The sequence below is a fragment of the Pisolithus orientalis genome, assembly GCF_024613125.1.
Source record: "Pisolithus orientalis strain OTSU chromosome Unknown F5J12scaffold_54, whole genome shotgun sequence".
Taxonomy (NCBI): domain Eukaryota; kingdom Fungi; phylum Basidiomycota; class Agaricomycetes; order Boletales; family Pisolithaceae; genus Pisolithus; species Pisolithus orientalis.
Window position 1 is genome coordinate 6,035 of NW_026260835.1, and position 22,187 is coordinate 28,221.

The 22,187-nt window shown below is 44.1% G+C and overlaps 5 protein-coding genes across 5 annotated transcripts; 4 read left to right on the top strand and 1 right to left on the bottom strand.

Annotated features, from left to right (window-relative positions):
* Positions 1 to 230: 230 nt before the first annotated feature.
* F5J12DRAFT_897463 (uncharacterized protein) lies at positions 231 to 1,220 on the top strand (the record flags this gene model as incomplete). Its single annotated transcript, XM_051748029.1, has 3 exons — positions 231 to 614; positions 668 to 985; positions 1,032 to 1,220. 3 exons carry the CDS (start codon positions 231 to 233, stop codon positions 1,218 to 1,220), a joined length of 891 nt encoding a protein of 296 aa, XP_051595451.1.
* Positions 1,221 to 11,310: 10,090 nt separating this feature from the next.
* Positions 11,311 to 11,712, top strand: F5J12DRAFT_786312 (uncharacterized protein; the record flags this gene model as incomplete). The annotated part of the gene is made up of 2 exons (XM_051743409.1): positions 11,311 to 11,539; positions 11,594 to 11,712. The coding sequence occupies 2 exons, from the start codon at positions 11,311 to 11,313 to the stop codon at positions 11,710 to 11,712; spliced, it is 348 nt and encodes a 115-aa protein (XP_051595452.1).
* An 806-nt stretch (positions 11,713 to 12,518) lies between these two features.
* Positions 12,519 to 13,619, bottom strand: F5J12DRAFT_786313 (uncharacterized protein; the record flags this gene model as incomplete). Its single annotated transcript, XM_051743410.1, has 4 exons — positions 12,519 to 12,897; positions 12,940 to 13,055; positions 13,361 to 13,362; positions 13,400 to 13,619. The coding sequence occupies 4 exons, from the start codon at positions 13,617 to 13,619 to the stop codon at positions 12,519 to 12,521; spliced, it is 717 nt and encodes a 238-aa protein (XP_051595453.1).
* Positions 13,620 to 14,272: 653 nt separating this feature from the next.
* Positions 14,273 to 17,112, top strand: F5J12DRAFT_786314 (uncharacterized protein; the record flags this gene model as incomplete). Its single annotated transcript, XM_051743411.1, has 12 exons — positions 14,273 to 14,326; positions 14,512 to 14,563; positions 14,594 to 14,730; positions 14,784 to 14,949; positions 15,019 to 15,068; positions 15,123 to 15,592; positions 15,618 to 15,653; positions 15,746 to 16,388; positions 16,521 to 16,717; positions 16,754 to 16,875; positions 16,935 to 16,950; positions 17,109 to 17,112. 12 exons carry the CDS (start codon positions 14,273 to 14,275, stop codon positions 17,110 to 17,112), a joined length of 1,947 nt encoding a protein of 648 aa, XP_051595454.1.
* A 1,812-nt stretch (positions 17,113 to 18,924) lies between these two features.
* F5J12DRAFT_786315 (uncharacterized protein) lies at positions 18,925 to 21,040 on the top strand (the record flags this gene model as incomplete). The annotated part of the gene is made up of 13 exons (XM_051743412.1): positions 18,925 to 18,973; positions 19,018 to 19,088; positions 19,138 to 19,166; positions 19,307 to 19,356; positions 19,606 to 19,677; positions 19,969 to 19,994; positions 20,045 to 20,110; positions 20,142 to 20,237; positions 20,337 to 20,358; positions 20,467 to 20,609; positions 20,660 to 20,761; positions 20,813 to 20,830; positions 21,026 to 21,040. 13 exons carry the CDS (start codon positions 18,925 to 18,927, stop codon positions 21,038 to 21,040), a joined length of 759 nt encoding a protein of 252 aa, XP_051595455.1.
* Between the last annotated feature and the right edge of the window lie 1,147 nt (positions 21,041 to 22,187).

Genomic DNA, 22,187 nt, shown 5'->3' on the forward strand with positions numbered 1-22,187 from the left:
ATGAGGGATCTTTTCATGGAAATATGCAACAGTGAGCATTTATTTGGTTCTATTCATGTGATCAGTGATATTCATTGATTATGTAGGTGAACTTCCATCCACACAGCAATCTCTTCAAATGGAACAATGGGGATTGGCACCTGTTCCATGATGCAATCAAGGTATGGGCATGAGCTTAATCTGATACACCTTTGACATTGATAATTTTAGTCCTGCATGCCTTACATGCCATGGTATCTCGCTATTGTGGAAACACCACTCCCAGCCACATGCTGTTCGATCCCACCCTCAATAGGCACCTTGTGCAGGCTGCGAATGCCATTGCAAGAGAATTGGGCACAGCTGCAAGGGACCAGTATGGTGCAGCCTCTCAGGGCCTTCAACTCATCAGTATGCTTGATTTGATGGAAGTCATTCATTATCTGCATTCCACCTTTGAAAATTGTCCCAAGCCATTCATTGCCAGCCAATCACACCCATCTTGCCAGTCTGTGGTAGAGATGGGTATCCTCTACTTGGCATGCCAGATTGAGGTGGCCTCTGTACATCTGAAGCAGACTGCTGATGTTATGGGATGGCCCACACATTGGTTTACAAACCTAGCAATGGACTTGGTAGGTTTTACATCAATTTTTCACAATGTGGGACTGATACATAATTCCTTCAGAATCAGCTTAATAACTTGATTCTGGTGATGGTGTTGCATGCCAGTTATACTCCCCCCCTCCTGGCATGCTACCATGTGTACCTCAGACACCAAGATGATGAGGTTAGCTTCCACAATCAAATGCAGCTAATTCCCCTTAGTGCATTTAGCATAATCGACAATATCAGTGCCATCATCCCACATTGGACCCCACATGCAGCTGATCCCAATTCTGGCTTTGCATTCCCTTGGTGGCTATATCATTCCAAGGAATATGCAGCAGATTCCCAAAGATTGCAAGGCAAGGGATTGTTTTCCACAGCCTGGGATTTTTTTAAGGTATGCCACTTATTCTCGTCGCTGCAAATAGTTGATGATGGCCCAGGGCTTATGGCCATTGCCTGAGGCGCCAATTGCAGACCATCTCAACGGCCATATCGAGGAGCAAGTAAACTACTGCATCAAAAATATTCAGAAATATGCCAATGTTGTCAATGGTCAGGGTCGACAAATTGACCATTTCTATGCTAGGTGGTGGGCATTGTGTGGGTTGTTGGGCATGCCGCTTCAATAGTTTACATGTTTTTGACTGTGGAGTTGGTTGAATATACATTGCTATAAATGTTGATCATTTATGAGATGCCACCCATTTGCATGATGTCTGAACCCCTGCCCATCCATGCAATGTCTGACAATCCACCCATCTGCATGATGGCCTGAGTAGGTTTATTTTTTTTGCAGTTTATGATGCACACCCTTTAGCTCTGAGTACCTGCCCAATCTATGATGTCAAAGTACCTGCCCATTTGCAAAATCTTGGCAACACCACCCATCCAAAGTTCAAGAGCCAGCATATCATAATAAAATATGAGATCCACATCACCTACTAAATCTTACATTAAATTTTGCAGCTTCAAATCAACAGTTGTCCAGTTGCAACTGGTCTAGGTAGTAGGTCGTCCATCCATGGTGATTGACACATGGGAACATGCACTGACTGATGTACATTGGCATGCATGTAGTATGCCAGGCATGCTCTGTCACTGTCTACAGCTCCCACCCCATGCTCCAGTGCTGAACCTGAAAATGCAATAATTGTCCCTGGGTTGTAGCATAGCTGCAGATTCAACATTGGAATGACAAAGTCCAAGGGTGGGTAGTTGCCCATGGTTACCAGCATGTCATACCATGGATCCTGTCCATTGATATCCCTGTGGTAACAAGTTGCCTGATTCACCATCACAGACATGCTGCTATATGTGGAGCTCCATATTGGCGGTATGGAGCTCATATCCAAATCTGCCTGCTGTTCTGCCTGTTTGCCAAGGCAGATCAACACTTCCCTGCCATCTGCATACATTTGTGGATGGATGACATGCAGGATCACAGATAACAGGGCATTGGTGTCAGACATTTGGTCAACCCATTCCCTTGTAGAAGTGTTTTTCATCCTGGATTTGAGCAGCTGTGAGGCTTCTGGGAAGCCATTTTGGGGCTTCAAGACAGATGAGCACTTTATTCACAAGGAAAGAAATGATCACCCACCCCATGACCCTGTTGAAACCATGTGGGTGACAGGTTGATGGCACCTTTCAACTCAGCATTATTGCAGAAATGTGACTTGTCTGTCTGCCATGCCTGTGGGGAAGCCTTTATGCTCTCCCACAGTGGTTCCCTCAGAAGATGAAGGCAGTTCCATACGTCAGCCTGCCATTGCATTAAGTCAGTAGAATATGAGATTCTGCATTCCCTTACCCTTCTTTTTGGGCTGAGAGCATCCAGCAAATACCAAATGCAGATGGTGTTTGAGTCAGTCACCAGAATGGATGGCTCAGTCACTTCTGTGTATCTCTCAGCAGCTTCTGCATTGCAGGTTTTTCCACCCCAATTTTTCCTGACATTGACTGCAGAAGGATGAAAACTTCCATTGCACCATTATGATGGACTTACTTGGGCGATGATAGGCCTGTGAGATTACTGATGATATGTGATCCACTTCACATAACACCAGAAATGGAATCAATATATCTGGAAGGGTGTGAGGCCTGCTGAATACCTCCTCTTGAAATCTAGCTTTCATGTATGACGCAATGCAGTCTGTTAGTTCCATTCACCATCTGTGGGGGGTTTTATACATGTCTCGCATAGTATTCATGCTTGGGGTGGATGAGGTCAGAGTTGTATAGTGGGTGAGCCACTTGCAGCTTGTTGGAAAATTACGGCATGTCAGGATGCTTGCCTCAGTATTTTGCTGTGATCTGATCAATATGTTGTGATGCTATACATGCTATTGGTGTTGGGCCTGTCTTATGTTGCAACAGGGGTGGATCTTACTAGACAGACCCATCCTTGTTTTATGGCGATATAAAAGATATTACTGAAGGACCTGTCCGTATGTTATGACCATATAAATAATACTGCTGAAGGGCCCTTCCATATGTTGTGACACTATAAATGATGTTACTGATGGGCCTGTCTTTATGTTGTGACAGGGGTGCATCTTACTAGACAGGCCCATCTATGTGCTGTGACACTGTAAATGATGTAAATGATATTACTGATGGGCCTGTCTTTATGTTGCGACAGGCATACATGTTGCTATTGATGGGCCCATCCATGTGTTGTGACCGTGTAATTGATATTACTGACAGGCCTGTCTCATGTTGCAACAGGGGCATATCTTACTAGATGGGCCCTTCCATATGTTGTGATGCTATAAATGATATTACTGATGGGCCCATCATTATGTTGTGGCAGAGGTGCATCTTACTAGACAGGCACATCTATGTGTTGTGACACTGTAAATGATATTACTGACAGGCCCATCTTTATGTTGCGACAGGCATACATGTTGCTATTGATGGGCCTGTCCATGTGTTGTGACTGTGTGATTGATATTACTGACGGGCCCATCTTTATGTTGTGACACTGTCAATGATATTACTGATGGGCCCATCCTTATGTTGTGACAGGCGTACATCTTGCTATGGACAGGCCTGTCTAGATGTTGTGACACCATAAATGATATTACTCCTGGGCCTGTCCATATGTTGCCAACTCTGTAATCTATCATAGATGGGCCCCTCTTTATGTTGTGACCCTATAAAGCATATGACAGGCAGGCCCATCCATGTCTTACAGTAGCTTAGCATACTTACTTGGTCATGGGCCCATCTATATGTTGCAGCATCCTTACCCTCCACAGGCCCTCCCATATGTTGTGGAATTGCATTTATGGGCCCATACATATGTTGCTCTCACTATAGGCCCTCAGGCCTGTCCATGTGTCATGGCTAATCTATTTAGACAGGCCCATTGTGGGGTCTATATAAGTGTTGGCATTTTGGCATGCAGGCTACCTATATGTTGTGACTAAATGGACTACATGGGGTCTGTTGTCATCATGTCATCAGGGTATGGTGTCTGGGGGTTTTCCAGCTGTATGACAAGGTTTTTAATGCAAGTAAGGGTTCAAGGGCATCCTTTGTCACTTCATACAGGTATTGGTTGGCACATAGGTCATCAATGAATCCACCAATCGAGGACTTCAAAATCTCGAGTTTAACATGGTTGAGGAACTTTGATAGCGGATCAAAAAGGCCCCAAATGAAGGGGATGGGTGCAACGTCACCAAGGAGAAAGTCAACAAGGATGGGTCCAAGTGTGATCTGTTGCATAAACTTGGTGACCTGATCGAGTTTGTGTGCATGGAGACTAACCTTCTTGATGGAGGGTAGGTAAATATCTTCAACAAGTTCATACTTGTCATCATCGTCATCGTCATCAGGGATGCCACAATAGACGCTGGTCAGATGCTCAGCTTTGACAACAAAATCTGAGATGCATTCTGCAGCGTTGGTTGGAGATACAGTGGAAGAAACTCTTCGAGATGTGGACAGTAAATATACAGGAATGACATAAATGTCTGTTTGCATGTGGGTCAGCAATCACCAGGGAAATTAAGAGTAGAAGAGTGGGGGGAAAGATGAATTGAATGAACAAGAACATGTTGTCACTGTTTGCTGGCCATGAAAGTATCTTGAGGTTAGGAAGAAGCGCATTCCCAGGTGCACAGGGAGGGGGCTCAAGAGACATAAGGGGTCCAAACTCATGAAGGGATCTTGCTGCTGATAACCCAGAATATGCACGGGTCTAGTGTAGCCTTAGAGAATATGAAAGTGAGAAGGTTCGAGTGGCAGGTCAAAACACTGCATCCCACCCATGTTGATTCCCCAACATGCAGGGTACTCACAATTAAATCATCAGATCTGCTGCGAACCTCGACTGGTAAGCAGGTGAGGAGAGGATACAATGAGTCGAGATCAGTTCAGAGTGCATTGGGGGCTGGTTCCTTAAGAGTCCATACAGTATATTCATGTAGTCTCGCTACACAGTTGCTTGCCAGCCTTGGTATTTTACTTTGTTTGTGCCCCTGGCAAGCCACTGCTCTGCCATGCTGTGGAGTTTGTATTTTGAACTGCTCCAACAATGATGGATAGTGAACCCCTGGAACCCCTCCTACCAATTATTGCAGCACTAGTGACTCTCATCAGTGAGTCTTGCCTCAAGCTAGTGACTGAAGATATGCCTTCTGATAAGGATTGAACCAACTGGACTGAAGAAGAGAAAGAGGCCCTTGTCACTTTCCTTGTTGATGAGAAAATTGCTGGCAAGATAGGTGATGGGTCATTCAAGTCTGCCACTTGGAGTGCAGCCACTGCCCACATAAACAAGAAATTCCTGAAACAAAAAGGAGTGATGAAGACCTCTGATATGTGCAGAGGGAAGCTCAGTAATGTGAGTATCCTGTTCCCTCCCCAGTGCCTGTGTAGTTTAATTGATCATTATCAGTACAGCTCAAATCCATGCTGAGGGATATCAACTTATGGTGACTTTGTTCTGGAAAGCATTGGGATAATGAAAATGGGGCAAATATCATCTCTGAGAGTGAGGAAAGCGACTTCAAGGAGTGGTTAGCAGTACATGTCCATCATCTTGGGTCCATAGCTTGACATCAATAACATCCATTGACAGGGCCAACCCAGGAATGCTATGTGCCAGTTTAAAAATGTCAGATGGCCCCTGCTTATGGTGATGGAATTGTTGTTTCCAAATGACCAAGCCCATGGTATGTGTGCCTACCATCCTATGACTTCTGCAGCATTCATATCTGGCACCAGCTAGCCATACCTCCAGTGATCCAGTGATGACTCCATCTACATCCTCTGCCACTTTACAGTTCATAACTCCTCAGGTTGGAAGCTCCACCAGCATCATTGCAGATGATGCAATTGATCAAATGTCCATTGACAAGGTAGCTCCTAACAGAATGAACATGCAGTCCCAGTTATTTTCATCACAATTTAATCCACCCATGCTGACTCTTGCTTCCCCTATGACATTACTTAGTTCATATCCCCCCTCAACTACCAGCTCTATGCCATCAAGTAGGAAGCATACACATGTGGATGCCAACCCTGCTTCACCCTCTGCTGAGATTCCATCAGTACAAGCTGTGCTCCAGTTGCTCTCTATCAAGGATGATGTAGAATGCTCTTCAAAGAAGTCAAAGAAGAGTAAAGAAATGTCCACACCTGCTTTACTCATTGGTGCACAGGGTTCTCTTACATACCTTGGGTCTGTTATCAGTTCATTGTCTGCAGTTGCTGTGCAGCAAAGGTGTACTGACCATATGCACACCACTGTAGAGATGCTCACATGGCAAGATGATGACCTTCCCCTGTTAGCTAAGATGGCCCTGATGGAAGCATTCTGTATGGATGGGGGGGCAATCAATTTATACCTCATGTTGGATGACAAGACCCTTTGTAGAAACTGGATTCAAACTCATCTTCATAACCAGAAACTCATCCCAGATGACCTTGTGTTGTAGTACCTCCATCATGTTTGCATCCCTGCTTGCAATATATCTGACCTGGTGCTTTGTTATGCAAAGAATGATTGAAATATATTCATTTGTATAGTGAGATAAGTGTATGTAGAACAATCAAAGATCAGGTTTGCCCTCACTTCTGCAGATAATCCTGGTAGTCATGCCACATTGCCTCAGCAATAGAATTGCACAAGGCCCTGGCTGATAATTCTTGAGGGCTGTTGTCTCCCTCATCATCCCCTAATAGTGCGCTTTCTTCTTGCTCAATGTTGCCAACTTCCTCAGTATCCCCATCACCTCCACTATCCCCCTCCTGCATTTCTCCATCAGCATCTGGATCCCATTCATGCAACATAATTAAATTGTGGATAACACATAGGGTGATGGGAATGAGTGCCTGCATCTTGATAGGATATTCTGGAGGGAGAAGAAGAATTTGGAAATGATGCTTGATGACACCAAAGATTCATTTGACAACATTCCATGCAGATGAGTGATGCAAATTGAAAAGCCCTTCTTTGTTTGCAGGCCTGTAAAATGGGAAGTATATGGATATCAATCATGCAGTAAATGCATACCTTAATGATGCTTGGCACCACTCTGCCAGGTGATAGCATGTGTGGCAGTAAGGTACGAGGACTCCTTCTGACAATGGGAAACCAGCATCACCAAGGAAATACTTTCCTTGGGGAATATTGAGGCTTGATGTGCACACTTCCTGGAAAATTCATGCATCCATAGCCAAACCCTCCCAGCCAGTCAATACATAAGTGAAATTCATGCCAAAGTCACAGGCAAACATGCAATTCTGGGACATGGTGCCCTTTTGGTTGTGGTATGCAGTGCAGTCATGGAGTGGCAGGGAAGCAGGAATATGACTGCCATCGATGGCACTGATTGCATCCTTGAAGTATGGCCAGAACCTATGACTCCACATGATTTTGGGGTGGATGGTGGTAGTTGAAGAAGTGAATGGGAGTGATACATTGTGAGTCAAAGTGTGGAAGGGTGGTGAAAACCAACCAAAACCAACACCAAAGACAAATATGAGTGAGTGGTGGTTTACCTCTGTGGAACCTGGAGGGCAGAGAAACCTAAAGTGGGGGAAATGTCAATGGCAGGTGCTCCTAGCACAAGTCAATGATGAGTTATGCATGAGAAGATGAATGAATGCTGATTGAGAAGGGGATGCTGAACAGAGTGAAGGTGTTCAGCCGAAAGTACTTGGGAGTAATGGACTTCAATAGAATATGCTCCTGGTGCAAGTCAATGACAAGTTATGCAGGAATGGATGGATGACTAAGCAGACTTGCTGACCAAGTGTGGATGAAGCTTCAGATAATGATGGAGGTAGATAGACCCCTTTGTAGAGCCTCAACTACCAATGATATGAATGAAGACAGATAGACTCTTCTGAATGAGCCTCAACTGTCAACAATGAGTTATGCTGAGCTGAGCTGAACTGACTGCTGAGTGAATGGCTTCTGGTTCACTGGGGGTGTAGCTAAGTACATGGGGGTTTATATACTGTGGGGGGAGCGCAGCTTGTGACAAACAAGGCACAAACACTTGGTAAGTAATGAGTAAGGACTGAGTAATCATGATGAGTAAGCAAGAAATGAAAAGTAAGCAAGCAAAGAAGATTGGTAAGTATTGGCAATAAATGAGTCAAGGACAGTCAAAATATCACAGAATGAGTCAAATGGAGTCAGAAACTGAGTAAGCACACTGATATCACATTTGGGGGTGGTGATGCAAGTCAGATCTCAGCAGAGACATCTCTAGACCCAAAGATGGCATGACAGATGGATGGTGTTTCCAGATAGGGAAGTATTAATTCCAGAATTGAAGGGCATGAGTCAGGTGTCAAAGGGGCTAGGGCATTGGGGGTCTGTGGGGCAATGGGAGCATAAGCAATCACATCTCCCACCCTTTCATCCTCTCAGTGAAGTTAACAAAAGCTTCATGGATGGGGCTCTGATGGAGGAGGAGGGGAAGGGGGGATGTCTTCTGCTGGATCTTGCAGTAAGAAGGCAAGATGCATGTCATACTCATCATGAATGTGATCAGGGAGGCTGGAGAACAGTAGACTATGCTGCAGCTGTCACAATGCAGGAAGAATGATGGATGAGATTGGAATAAAGACAGTGCAGGGAACAGGGAGGAACGATCCATATGCTTCATCAAGAGGGGAGACCAAAATGGCCACATAAGACCTTTCTAACTGAGTGACAGACCTGAGGCAACCAAAGAACATCCTTCTGGAAGTCATACTGACAAGGAGAACATGCTGACCAAGCTGCATGGGATGAGATGGGGCTGACAATGATGGGATGAACCAGGGGGCTTCAGGATGGAAGCTGGTGGGAATGCCTGGCAGATATACATAGCCACTGTCTCTGGCAAATGAGATGAGCGAGATGGTTGACGAAGAGGCAGCCATGATTGATGGACTTAGCAAAATGAGTGTCTGATGGATGGAGTGCTGTAGAAATGCACAGGGTGTGAGGATCCTCTCCAAATTTGGAAGGAAGAACCACATGGCTGAGCACTTTAAGCAAGTGTGAGAATGGAGTCAATATCTTTGGAAATGGTGGAGATACAATGAAAACTGGAATGCTGTACATGGGCGCTAAAAACCTTTAATGCATGCTTAACTTGCTTCCTCTTTTCTCTTTAGCACTGACGACTCATTCTTGTGTGAAGGATGACTGTTAATGTCCAGCAGTCTTTCTATGCATGAGGCCTTTAGTCTTCATCTGCATGGCATGGGCATTGCACACAACTCATTGACAAGTTAGGCAGAGTCAGCTGAAACCATGTCCACAACACCTTTGGTGTGTGACAATGTGCTTCAAATAGAAGGGTTCAGAGGCAAAGATTGTAACCATTTTGTGGAAGTATCAAAGTACAGACATTGTTGGAAATGCGCATGGAAAAAGAATCAAAGTGTACCTTGAGATTGTATCATTGGATCTCTGAAAACATTCTCCAACATGTCTGATTGGTAGGCCAGTGACACATGTATACAAAAAAATTGTGAGCTATTCTTCAAGAGAGGTGTACTTTGAGGCTTGGTAGCCATGGTTGCAGAGTTGAAGAGTAACTTCTTTGAATGTGTATACACTCATACCTAACTCACAATGTATACAGTCTGGGTGACCAAGGATCAGCTCAACCAACCAAGCCTCTCCAGAAAGTGCAGATGTGTGGTATGGCCATATATTCTTAGGGATCTCTCCAGAGAGGAGATCAACCATTAGCTTGGTGAGAATCTGGACAATGATGAGGACCTTCTCTCATATGAGCTCTCACAATTGATGTGCTTCTTCATCATTCATGGCTGAGCACTGAGCATTGATCAGCAATATGAGCATAATATGAGCATTGCAGCTGGCAGTCAACTTTCAATTTCTGACCATTCTTACTAATCACCCAATATATCTTTGTAGAATTGTCAAAGAGTGTAGTGAGACTACGTGAACATACCATACAGACTCTAAGTGATTTGCAGGTACAGGTGATGCACTGGCAGACTGTTTGGTCAAATTGAACATGGTGTTGGAAGGCAAGGACACAGCCACATTGGGCTTAGTCAGATGGAGGTAGACAACTACATCACATGCTTTCCCCATGGATTCCTGGATGCTGTCAGGCCAGGTTTCCAAACTCTTCATGAGCACCAATCATACCAGACTGACCATCTGGTCACATGGGCCTTGAACCTTTTGGGGTGGTCGATTTCTTTGGGGTATTGCATTCATCATGCTCTGACAGATGACTTTGAGCTGCACAATTCATTGTGCACATGTCATGGACAGTGGCATTTGATGCTTGTATGTTGACCTTGCTGGTGTCAGTGATTGTAGAGCTCTCAGCTATGAGTGTATACAACAGGAGTATGCCTTCGAGCATGTTGCAGTCTACAGTGATGTCATTGGTGTGTTGTGCTAGTTCTCCTCAGGAGTTTGTGGAACATTATCCATTCTTGAGTATGAAGGATACATCTGCAAAACTAGCTGGGCTTTAATGGACCATAATGGACATGTGTCGGCAATGTCATGGCAATGGTGACTTAAGAGGTCATGTGTAGTTTGGGAAAGACTATTAATGAAGTTAACAATAGTTATCCTGCAAATATTTGAGTAGTGATTGATTTTGGCCAATGACTAGTAGTATTACATTCATGCCCCTAACATCTCTGCCCCTCATACATATATGTCCTCTAAAAGCTTATTATAATTTTCCAACTCATTGCCTTGTAGAGTACTCATGTGAGAATATAATTTGCAATGTAGCAAGCCACTGGTTCTTGCACTGAAGTCTTGTGGTAAGAATATACTGTTTGAATACTCATTGAGCACTTGGTGTAGGATTGTTCCAGTGAAGACAATGGTGGGGGTGAGGTTCTTTCTCTTGACATCAAGATACTGCTGGTATTGCTTGTCACCCCAGAGCAGGGTGACAACAGTTTGAATGAGTGCTGGGTGGCCAAAAGGTATGCAGCTCATACCATACCCATTTTGAAACAAAGTGGTCAGGGCACATTTGGACTGTAAGATGGACAAGGCCTACCATTAGGGCCTGTTTGGCAGCCCTCTGTTTTCATTTGTTTGCAACTGTTCTGTTTCATTTTGATTTCCCATGGTTTGCAAATGGATGAGTCTGCCCTTGCTGTTTCAAAACAGTCTGTCATGCTCCATTTTACCTTGGGATACTATATCTTCAAGTTTCGTACTACTAATACCCTACTACCACTGTCTTTACAAGTATGGCTCATGCGTCTCAGGCTGCCAATCAAGCTCCTGCAAGTTCCACAACTTCTCATGACAATACCAAGGCTCCTTGTAATGCCAAGTGGAGCACCAGTGATGATACAGCACTTGTCAACACCCTCAAGACCTATGCAAGTGGGAATTCTGCAGATAATGGGACTTTCAAGTCTGTAGCATTCACAGCCACTGCAAAGGCACTCGAGCACAGCCATGAGGCAAGTGGTGGTGCCCTGAAGACTGTGAGGAACTGCTAGGTGTGCTGTGGCATCTTGTCTATAGATGGTAGAATGGCCATTGTGACAGCTGCAGCCAAGACAGCAGTAGCAATTGCTGCTACTTTCTTTTTATGGTGGTGGGATAATGATCTCAAGGCTTTCAAGGATTTTCTCTTTTTCTGAGATGATGATGGAGCCATGGCAAGGTAGTGCAGTACCATTGATCACTATCTGATGTCTGATCTACATGTGACTATGGGTGTGACATATCTGTGACATTTTGTGATGCTTCTGTTTTACTTGCCCACCCATTCTGTTTGCAAATGGTGGGAATTCAAAATGAAACAGAATGAAGGCAAACAAGCAGCTGCTGAATGGGCCCTTAGAACTTCATCCAACCACATGTATCTGGAAAGAAGAATGGGTATCCATTCTTGTTGCAACCTGACTTCTTGTCCACAAGATTGTATATAGACAGTTAATCCATACAGCAGTGGTGCTAAGATGCATGCAACATTCTTGAAGTCATTGCAGATGTTTGTCACAATATCTTGGAGTTTTTTCATTCCTTTGTGGCATTGTACTCCAGCCAGTGTTTGAAACTGGCTGTAATAAATATCAGTGGTCAGAATCATGCATTAATAAGATATTTACCTCAATCATATGGTATTGCTGCATTGTACAAAGCCTGTTTGATCATGGTCACAAGCTCATCACTGTCAGGAAGAAGATTTTGTGATAGTAGGATTTGCTTTAAACCAGTTCTCACATTGATGGTGATCACACAGACCTCCTGTGCTCCCAAGATGATCACAGATCTGTGGTCAGTCACTGATCCAGACTCTGGCACATGTGGGGGGGGGGGGGAAGTCACAAGCTGGATCTGTCCCAAATGACACTTTGAGTGGTTTTGCCCACCTGCTGCAAAGCAAACCAGAGATTAGACCATAGTGTAATGGTAGTGATGAACAACTTACTCAAATGACATGTCATTTGGGGATAGAAAAGGCTTCATTCAGTGTTGTTTCTCCAGGCCAAAGATGCCTTTGTGCTAACTCAGCATGCTGTGATGGTATGCTGTACAGAGTAGGATGAGGGGCTGCTGAGTGCATGAACCTTGTGGCAAGTGTGGGCAGGGCATAGTTGAGCTCAGGTGGAAGGTACATGTAAGGTCCCAATGTAGACCCACCACACTGCCCTTGTTGGACATGTGAGTATGAATGAGGCACTTCAGGAATGGGAGGGTATGTGTATTCATATGTGTATTCAGGTGCAAAACAAGTTGGTGCTTCAGGTGCACTGGTGAGAGCTGGTTGCATGGCATATGATGAGGGCCCATCCATAGAAGGTATCTGATCTTCTTGATCACTGTCAATATTGTTCAGATAGTGGGTGTGGGCCTTGACTCACAGCTGCCATTCAATGTCAGATGCTGGTGCAGGTTGCTCCTCTGTGAGGCCAAGCTGGGTCACCACTGAGTTTTCAGACAGATTCATCCCAGAGTTCCCAGGAAATTTCTCTTTTGTCTGAATTAGATTAAGGAGATTAGAATCATTTGAGAGACATTTTTACAGATGACAGGGTACTCACCTTTCTCCCTCACTTTCCCCTTGACAAAGCACTCATGATAGTTAGAGAAGAACAGGAGTTCACATGGTGTTCTTATCATGATCACAGATGTGATAGGGTTCACCAATTGTCTCAATTCAAATGTATGGCAATTCCAGATGCACAACACATATATATTGGGGAAACCTGCTATCAAAACATGCTTAAATCTGAAGCTAGTGTCATTAGAGATACAGCAATGCTTGTTGAAAATGGCACTTACTACTGTATTACAAATCATCTTCAGAGTCACTGTGCTCACTCCCATCTGTTTGCAAAGTGTCAACAGTAATTGAAGCAGCCAAGATGGCTGACAAGTCATCTTCAGAGTCAGCTGCTTCCCTCTCCCTTCTTTCACCTGACACCTCCTCCATCTGGGCAAGACATTCATCTTCCAATGCAAGCAATGTTAAATCTCGACCATATGCCCTGACCTCAAAGTCTGCCTTGTGTTTCAGTTCATTGACTGAGTGATGTTCCATGGTGGTCATGAACAACTGGAGATCATCAGTTGATTGAAGGAACTTCTGCATATTCTCTTCTTGGATTGTGAGAAGGAACTATCTCTGGTGGTTGACAGCTTCCAGCGCCCAGGCAGTTGTAAGAGCACACAGTCATGCAGATTCTCTGTCAGCCTCCCTCATTGCCAAGGCCTTGCTGAATGCATTCTCAGGCATCACTCACAGTCCATGCATGAGAAGTGATTTTCCCTGAATAATGTGTGAGAATGCATGAAACAGACATATAGAGATTGTTTACCACTCTCACATCTTCCAAAGTGATACCATCATATGTCTGTTTTCCAAGGGATTTCTCAGTAAAGCAGAGTTCAATAGAACTTGCACCATGTGGCTTCTGGTATGGTGTAAACTTGTTACAAGCTTGCTTTGCACAGGCCAATAATGTATGAACAGTAGGAGGGAGGCATGTAGCAAGATAGTCCCCTGAGTGATCCCCTGTGGGACCCTTTTTGACACTGTGGGAAATGCAAAGTGTTTCTTGCAAGCTGTTATGTTCCAGTAAATGCTTTGGAACTGGAGTACTCAGCAATGGTGTAATTCCTGTATATCTTTCTATCAAATAATTTCTGGGTCTTGGAGGTGCAAAGGGGAGAAAGGAGTGGGGATTTTCTGTGATGTCTGCTAGTATCCAAGTGATGGGATTGGGGAGAGCTTGGGGGAGGGGTAAGGTGAGAAGACATGATCACAATCACCAATGGGACTACAGATGCGGCCTGGGAGGACAATGCCAGAGGGAAGTGGAACCCAGGAAGTGGAGCTTGAAAGACTTAGAGAATTGTCAAGCCTCTCCCACTAATACATTGATATGGATACTCAAATATGCCCACTTCCCCCTGCTCTTTGTTCAACACAGGAGTCAGGGGATCGCACTGCCCAATACCATGCAAGATTGGGTTGGGTGTATGGTCAGTCGAAGAACACACTGGAATGAATAGAAGATGATTGGTATCAGAAGAATCATGAAATGAACATTTACTGGCTTTTCCAAAGTCATGCAGAGTGGGGGTTGGGAAATTTTCTTGTTGAAAACCTCATGCAGATTCAAATCAATGTATTTCTCAAATTGGACTGGGTGAGTTTCATGTTAGTATTACCCAGAACACTTGCCTCAACATTCCAATGCAGTTGAAAGGTCAAAAACCATCATTCTCATCAGCTTGCCAGCTCCTTGAGTGGACAGACACCCTGTCATCAGGGCTGAAATGGCAAGTCAAGCAACTCAAAGTCAATGGCTACAACACAGAGAAGAAGATCAGGCTCATGTATCGAGATGGACTGGAGGTTGTAGAAAGTCTTTTTGGAAATCCAATATTCCCATAAAACATGTCCTTTGACCCCCTTCATGTGTGGAGAAATACAGAGCACAAGTATGGTGAATGGTTCACAGCTCATGAGGCAACCTGTATCCAGGTCTGCTGTTTCAAAGCACTTACTGCCTCCTGCACAAGGCTAATTTTTGTTAAGGACACACTTCCTGAGGGTGCAACCATCATTCCCATTATTGCTGCATCAGACAAGATGCCTGTCATGAAGCATACTGGTAACCTTGAAATGCATCCCCTGTTTCTAACAATTGCCAACATTGACTCTGACATCCACATGAAGGCCACAGCACATGCCTGGCATTGTGTTGCCTTCATGCTGATTATTAAGTTTAATGTTCATCCAGACTACCAGACAATTTTGCAGGCTCAGCTCTGGCATAGATGTATAGACATTGTCATGGAGAGATTGAAGCATGTTGCTAATGTTGGAGAGTTCATGATGGATGCTTTCAGTGACATCCAATTCTGCTTCACACTCTTGGTAGCATGGATGGCTGACCTACTGGAACAACAATTAATTGCAGCAGTGGCTAGAAATGCATCCCCTATCACCCTGGTGACTCTTGAGCAGTTCAGAGACCCAACATGTCAGCCCCCTCACACAAAACAGTATACCCTTGATTGCATTCACCAGATCAGTAGAACAGGGGGCAGAAGGGACCCTTGGAAGGTAGATAGTTTCCAGAAGGTGGTGAAGGCTAACCAACTCCTTGGAGTCCAACTTCCATTCTTCTGAAATTGGCAACACAGCGACCCTGCCAGGTTTCTTGTGCCCAAAGTTCTTCATTCCCTCCACAATTTTTTCTGGGATCATGTACTGAAGTGGTGCAAGGAGGTGGTTGGGATCGATGAACTCAACACTCTCTACAAGGTCCACCACAAATGCATTGGTTTTCACCACTTTGCTTCTGGGATATCACATGCAACCCAGATGACAGGATGTGAATATCATGACATACAGCACACAATTGTTCCCATGATCACTGGTGCTGCCCCTGCTGTGATGGTTCAGCCTATCTGCACACTCATGGACTTCATTTATCTTGCCCAAAGGCATGTCCACACTGAATCATCCATCAGAGATATGGAAGCCTCACTTGCCAAGTTTCATTCAACAAAGAATGGCATTCTTGCCACTGGGGCTCATGCTGGAAAGGTGGATTTCAATATCCCCAAGCTAGAGCTCATGCTGAACTTCATGGATGCCATCAGAAGAAATGGTGGGTTGATCCAGTATAGTGCCAATGTTTCTGAACATCTTCTCATCACTCACTGCAACATGCCATTCACTCAGACCAATAGGCAATCCAACTTCACTGAACAGATCATCTGCCTCCTTGACTGTGAGGAGTGCATTTGCCTGTTTGATGTATACCTTTTGCTCCATGAACATAACAAGCCCTTGGTGAATGCCACTGAGGATGAAGAGAATCTTCTCTGTTCAGCAGACCCTACCTCATCATGGATCTCTTGTGTTACCCCTGGTGAACAATGCCACTTTAATTCCCCCCACTCTATTTGAAATCTATTCATGAAGGGTTTAATGTCCAAAGGAACTGTAGCTGTGCTATCCATCATGATCACTCCTGATCATGTCAAACTGAAGATCACTGACATTGGTACCACTTATGCACTTCCCAACTTTTTTGAGAGGCTCAATGAATATGTCATGTGCCATGTGGAAAGCATTGCATCCCACATTGCCCTGCAGATGTTTGATGGAGTCTCAGTGTGGTATAAATTTCACATTCAACAATACTTGACCTGCAGGCCCTCAGTGATCATGCTGAGTCAAGTGGTTCAAGCTCAGCCTCCATCACCTGACTTCCCCCATGGGAACTGCAACACTGTTCTTCTTAATGTGGATGGACAGAATCCAGACAACCCTAATTGTATGTTCCATAATGTATGTCCCTGGATAGTGCTAATGTATCATTTATTCACACCACAGGCATTAAGACTTTTCAGTGTGTAAATTCAGTTGTGCAATGCCTTAGCAACAGTTAAATTAATGCAGCATTTCCTTGGGGAACATGATCACATCAATTTTTTCTTAAGAGACATGAATGTTCCAACGTCAAAAGTGATAGAATTTCTTACATTAGTGACTTGATTAATGCTGCAGATAAACAAACTAAAGCATTGTTTTGTTCACAATTTGCGCCATGGCAACATGAATTCCAACTTTATCATCTATGCAAAATTGTATCTGGCAGGAAAAGGTATCGAAATTAATAAATAATCCCAATTTGCGACATGGCAAACTGGGTGTAATTTCCAAAACTACTCTGATGTGCAAATTCAGGTGAAACTCAAGTGAAGATTTTCCTTTGTTCCAAAATGAATCCAGCCTGGTACCATTACCAAATTTAACAAGTTTGCCTGATTTGCTAAGTCACAAATCTGTTCCTGCCTGCTGAATGGTCACAATGGCACTCAACTCCAGCTCTCAGCACTCAGTGCTCAGCTCCAGTTCCAGCTCCTGCACCAACATTCAACATTCACTGGCACCAACCATTGTCATTGTCTGGAAATGGTCAGTATGGTGCCATGTCCACTATCATCAACAAAGCAATAAAGGCCTTTCTCCTTTCATCTCATCATTAGCAGCTCCCTGCCATTTATATGCAACAGTTTTTCCAACCATCTTCTTTCCTGTGCACTGCAATGAAGGTCCCTTCCAGTCACATAAGTGTAAACTCCCACCAGGCTGCAGCTCCCTATCGTTTGCCTGCAAAATGTGCAATAGAGGTAGGTTTTATTGATCCAGACTATTCCAGTGCTTAGCCATTTTGCATAAGGTATCACCCATTTGTCACACATCCTTTCCTTGGGACAAGCCCCTAGCAAGAGTTGATGATTACTTCTTCCAAATAAATGTGGCAGCTATAGATGTAAAGTACTGGTACCTTCTACTTGTGGATGGATGATACTTACACTGCACCTTGTAGTCAATTCCCATTCACTGAGAGTGCTTCCCATCTAATCAGCATCATTTACCATGTCTTTTAAGGTGCATTGCAGTGTTATTCATTAGTGAGCATTGAATTTATAAGCTGATAGGTGAGTGGACACTGTTGACATTGCTGTGGTGTGCCAGACAACAAACCTGGCACCAAGTCTATCTACAGTTTGCAACAGTAGATCTCCTTCTTGATCATTGTCACCATTATTGTGCCTCTCTGGTGGAAATGATGCTTTGCTGTTTTGCAAAACAACTCTGGCCAACTTCAATTGTAGTGTCATCTGTAGAGGAGATCATGATCAAACCATGGTTGTGTCACCCACATCCAGTTCGGGCCCCATTCAGCATGAGTGCAAGATCCAGAATGAAAATATGTATATGTGTTGGTATACTTCTTGTGGGCCTGGTCCCATTCAGTACCCTCCTGCTGATCTGGAGGTTGAACACATTGACCTCTACCTCCATCTATGGGGTGAGTCTGCAGTGCAAGTATGGATGTGGAATTGCAACAAGGAATTATGGGAACCTGCCAAAGAAGGCAAAGCTCACCCTGTTCTGCCTGGGCATAGGTTGTGGCTACAAATGCAGGAGGAGCCAAGTTGGATCATGAGAAAGACTGCTATGATGTACAGGGGTAAACAGAAGCATGAGGGTCAGTAGGCAGGTGTATTGAGTGGCTGACATACATGCACATATTCATGTTGTTTACATTTACACCTGTGTTGAAATAATACATTCCCCTGGAAAACATGCTCTCACTGTTTGTGCACAATAAAGACTATTATTTTGCCCAGATGATCATTGAGGTCATACATAGAAGGATGCAGGCTGCTGGACTGATTGATATGAATCATTATCATGTTCTTCACCAACAACTTTACTGATGATGTCACCACCACTCTGGCAGCAGACATCTGATTCAGAGAATGCACATTCCCATAGCATAATGGGGAGAGTGTCTGCCATTTGATACTCCATGTCTGATGAGGTCAAGGACACTGACTGGCATGACAAGATTGACCCAGGTAACAAGGATATGATGACAGAAGTCTGTGAACTGTTTGGTTAGATCAAGCTTGGAGAGGTTCTGGAAGTCAGTTCACCAACAAGGCAGTTGGTGGCACGTTGTATGAGGGAGATGTGAGCAGTGAAGAAGTACCCACAGCAATAGCATTTACAATTAAATCAGGTTGAGAAGGAGGCAGAGACTGGGGACTTGTGAGGATGTGGATAGTCAGAAGAAGTCAATGCCTTAGAATGGGAAGACATCCAGAGCCAGATTTACCTTTCTTGTGTCCTGCACATGGACTGGAGTTGGTTGAACAGGGGCTAAGGGTGTGATTCATCTTGGGCTCAAGGTTATCACAGCAGATTACAATGCAGTCACTGCCTGATGCCCTCATATATGGTGAGTGATCACTGGGGTAATCCTGCCACAGACAGTCAATCATTCAAATGACAATGGTGGAGCAGTGAAATAGTCTACCATACTGTCAATCCCCAGTGATATCTTGCATAGGGACAGACACCACTGGCACCCTCAGCATTTGAATGAGCACCTTACAAAAAAGGAAATTGCTGCAATAGGTTTCATTTTACTGCATTATTGATTAAACAACTCACCTTAGCATCTGTGGTACTGAGTATCTTGTTACAGTGCAATCATGGCCAGGCAACAACAGTACAAGATTTGTTGGTGCCATGTTCACAGTTGCTGCAGGGGCCACTTGTGAGATCCTCTGATGAATGTATCCATCTCGGGTGTTCTGTTGAAACTGTCTACCCATGCTCACCATCAACATGACAAAGAACTGTTGCAGAAACATCACCAATCCATGGAAAATGAGGGTGTGGAAAATAGGATTTTATTGGCATCCCTTAATATGCTGCAGTTAGATGCTACTGTAGCATCCAGGACCAACTCATTGACCATCCTGGACACTGCTACTATGGATGTTGAATGTGGTTCATCCTCCAGCAGTACATTTCATTAAATGAGCTTTGATTTAGCTAAATCTAGGTGGCCTACCTAAATCATGGAGTGATGTATGTTGTCAGAATATCTCACTGTTAGCATCCTCTAATATTCCATCAAGCTGCTGGGACATCCAGAAATCACAATCACTTTGGCAAATCTGTCCTGCTCACATGCATCAGCATATGTTAGTCCTTGTTTTATTTGTCTGGAATCAGACTGACAATCAAGGCTACAGAGGGAGTGCAGTGCTATCACCAGACAAGACACACATCTTGATATCCAATCTAATGACTGGCCTGGACCTGTATCCTGTGGGCCACTCTGTCATATCCTTATCATTTCCATTCCCATGCAACTCTTCTAATGGAAATTATCCATGTGCTATCGATTTTGTTGATTGTGGTTGGAAGGTGGTCAGTGGAGCTACTGATGGTAAGGTATGGGTGTGGTGTATGAGAATGGGAACACAAGTCCAAACTCTTTGTCATGGAAGTATGTCCAATCCTCTAACATACCTCATAGCAACTGCTTATTCTGTAGGTGTCATGGTACAGGTGCTGTGTAGTTTCCAGGGCAGGAATTACAATTTCTTGGCAACATATGCCACTGGACATGGCATGTGCATGACCATCAAACTCTGGAAGGCAAAAACAGACACAGAAATCGAATGTGCTTTTGGACAGGTGGGTCATTTTGCAGCCATAGAGTACTGTATTTCATGGCAGGGATGTAGCTTTTCAACTTGGACGAAGCAGATCATCCAAGGACTATTAAGATTGTTGTGATCACATTCATTCTAGTTCTTGCTTTGAAAGGCACTTGGGCACTTGTTCTTGTGTGTATACCATCATTCCCACATCACTATCTCTGATGACTTTGCAAATAGTCTTTAACCCCCATTACAGTCAGTGATGACATATGAAGGTTTTGTCCTGCCTGCTGAGTTCACACTCAAGTTGGCACAGGACATCATGCTTGTTGCTCTGACACCTGAATCTGCTTTCTCTCACCCTTGGCATTTCTTGGTGAATGGCACATTTGTTATACATTCATTTCTTCAATGTTTCTCACATTCTTTAAACCTCATTACCATAAACAGCTCATATGGGTCTGACAATTAAACTGTGCAAGCTTCTACTAGAATTCCTGTGATGCATACAGGATCAGATTGATGTTCCCATAGAGGCAGAGCACATTTTGTACATATGAAGAAAGTGTCACATCTACTCATTGACCTGTGATGAAGGGTGCTCTCCTTTCCCTGAAAAAACTTTCCTGCATGTTTCGAATGCTGTGTTCTTGAGATATATGGTGGCGAAGGATTCTGTGAGCCAGAGGGAGACATAACATGCCATTTTGGGAAACTTTTCATGAGCCTTCCATGCAAGGTGTTAGCATCATGGAAGTGAACTAAACAGCTTGTGTGACCCACTGTCAACAAATATCTCATTATAGCCTTGGGATCCTGCTGACTGTATGGTTTCATCAGGTCAAAAAACTGCTTGCAAAGTGCATGTACATCATCCTAAATGATGGAATCTCAGTTGGTGTTACCATGTTACCAGAAAAGTGTAAACATGATCTCAACCTGGACTTTGTTGTAGGTACTATCGGACCAGCCCAATGTTTCCCTCAGAGACCACCCACCTAGGCCTGGCTTTGACATCGGTCCAGGAGGACAAGGGATGAGAGCAAGACCTAACATATTTAAAATTCAAGCCAATGGTCAATTCATGTCACCATTATCAGTACAAACCTTCCAATGGACTCTGGTAGACAAAGTTAGGAAGCATTGGCATTGTCTCAGCAGTGGTCGCTTTGTCCCCATCCTCTGGCCTCCAATGTCTAGAGTTTATACCTCTGTCTGGAGATGACAGACCAGTGGGCAATTCAAAGCCAAAAATCTGCTCTGACATTAATTTTGCTTCATCTTCCCATGGACTTGGACTGCATTCTGCATCGAAGACCTGTGTATCAGTAACTGGAGGAAAGTAGCAGTCATAATGCATCACCATGGCAGGTGAACTGGGGTGCTTCGAGTCGAAGTATCTTACATAATTGAAAAGCCTTTGTCTGAGATGTTCTTCAGGTAAGTAACTTCACTAATCCATAAGACTTCAATGGAGACCCCTTGTACCAAGCTTCTCTGGACCAGTGAAGGACACCATAGGTCTGTACACACCATTGCATTCTCTGACAATGCCCCATACCTTGCAAGTGGCAGTAAGGATTGGAAATTAATGATCCCCTTTTACCTGTAT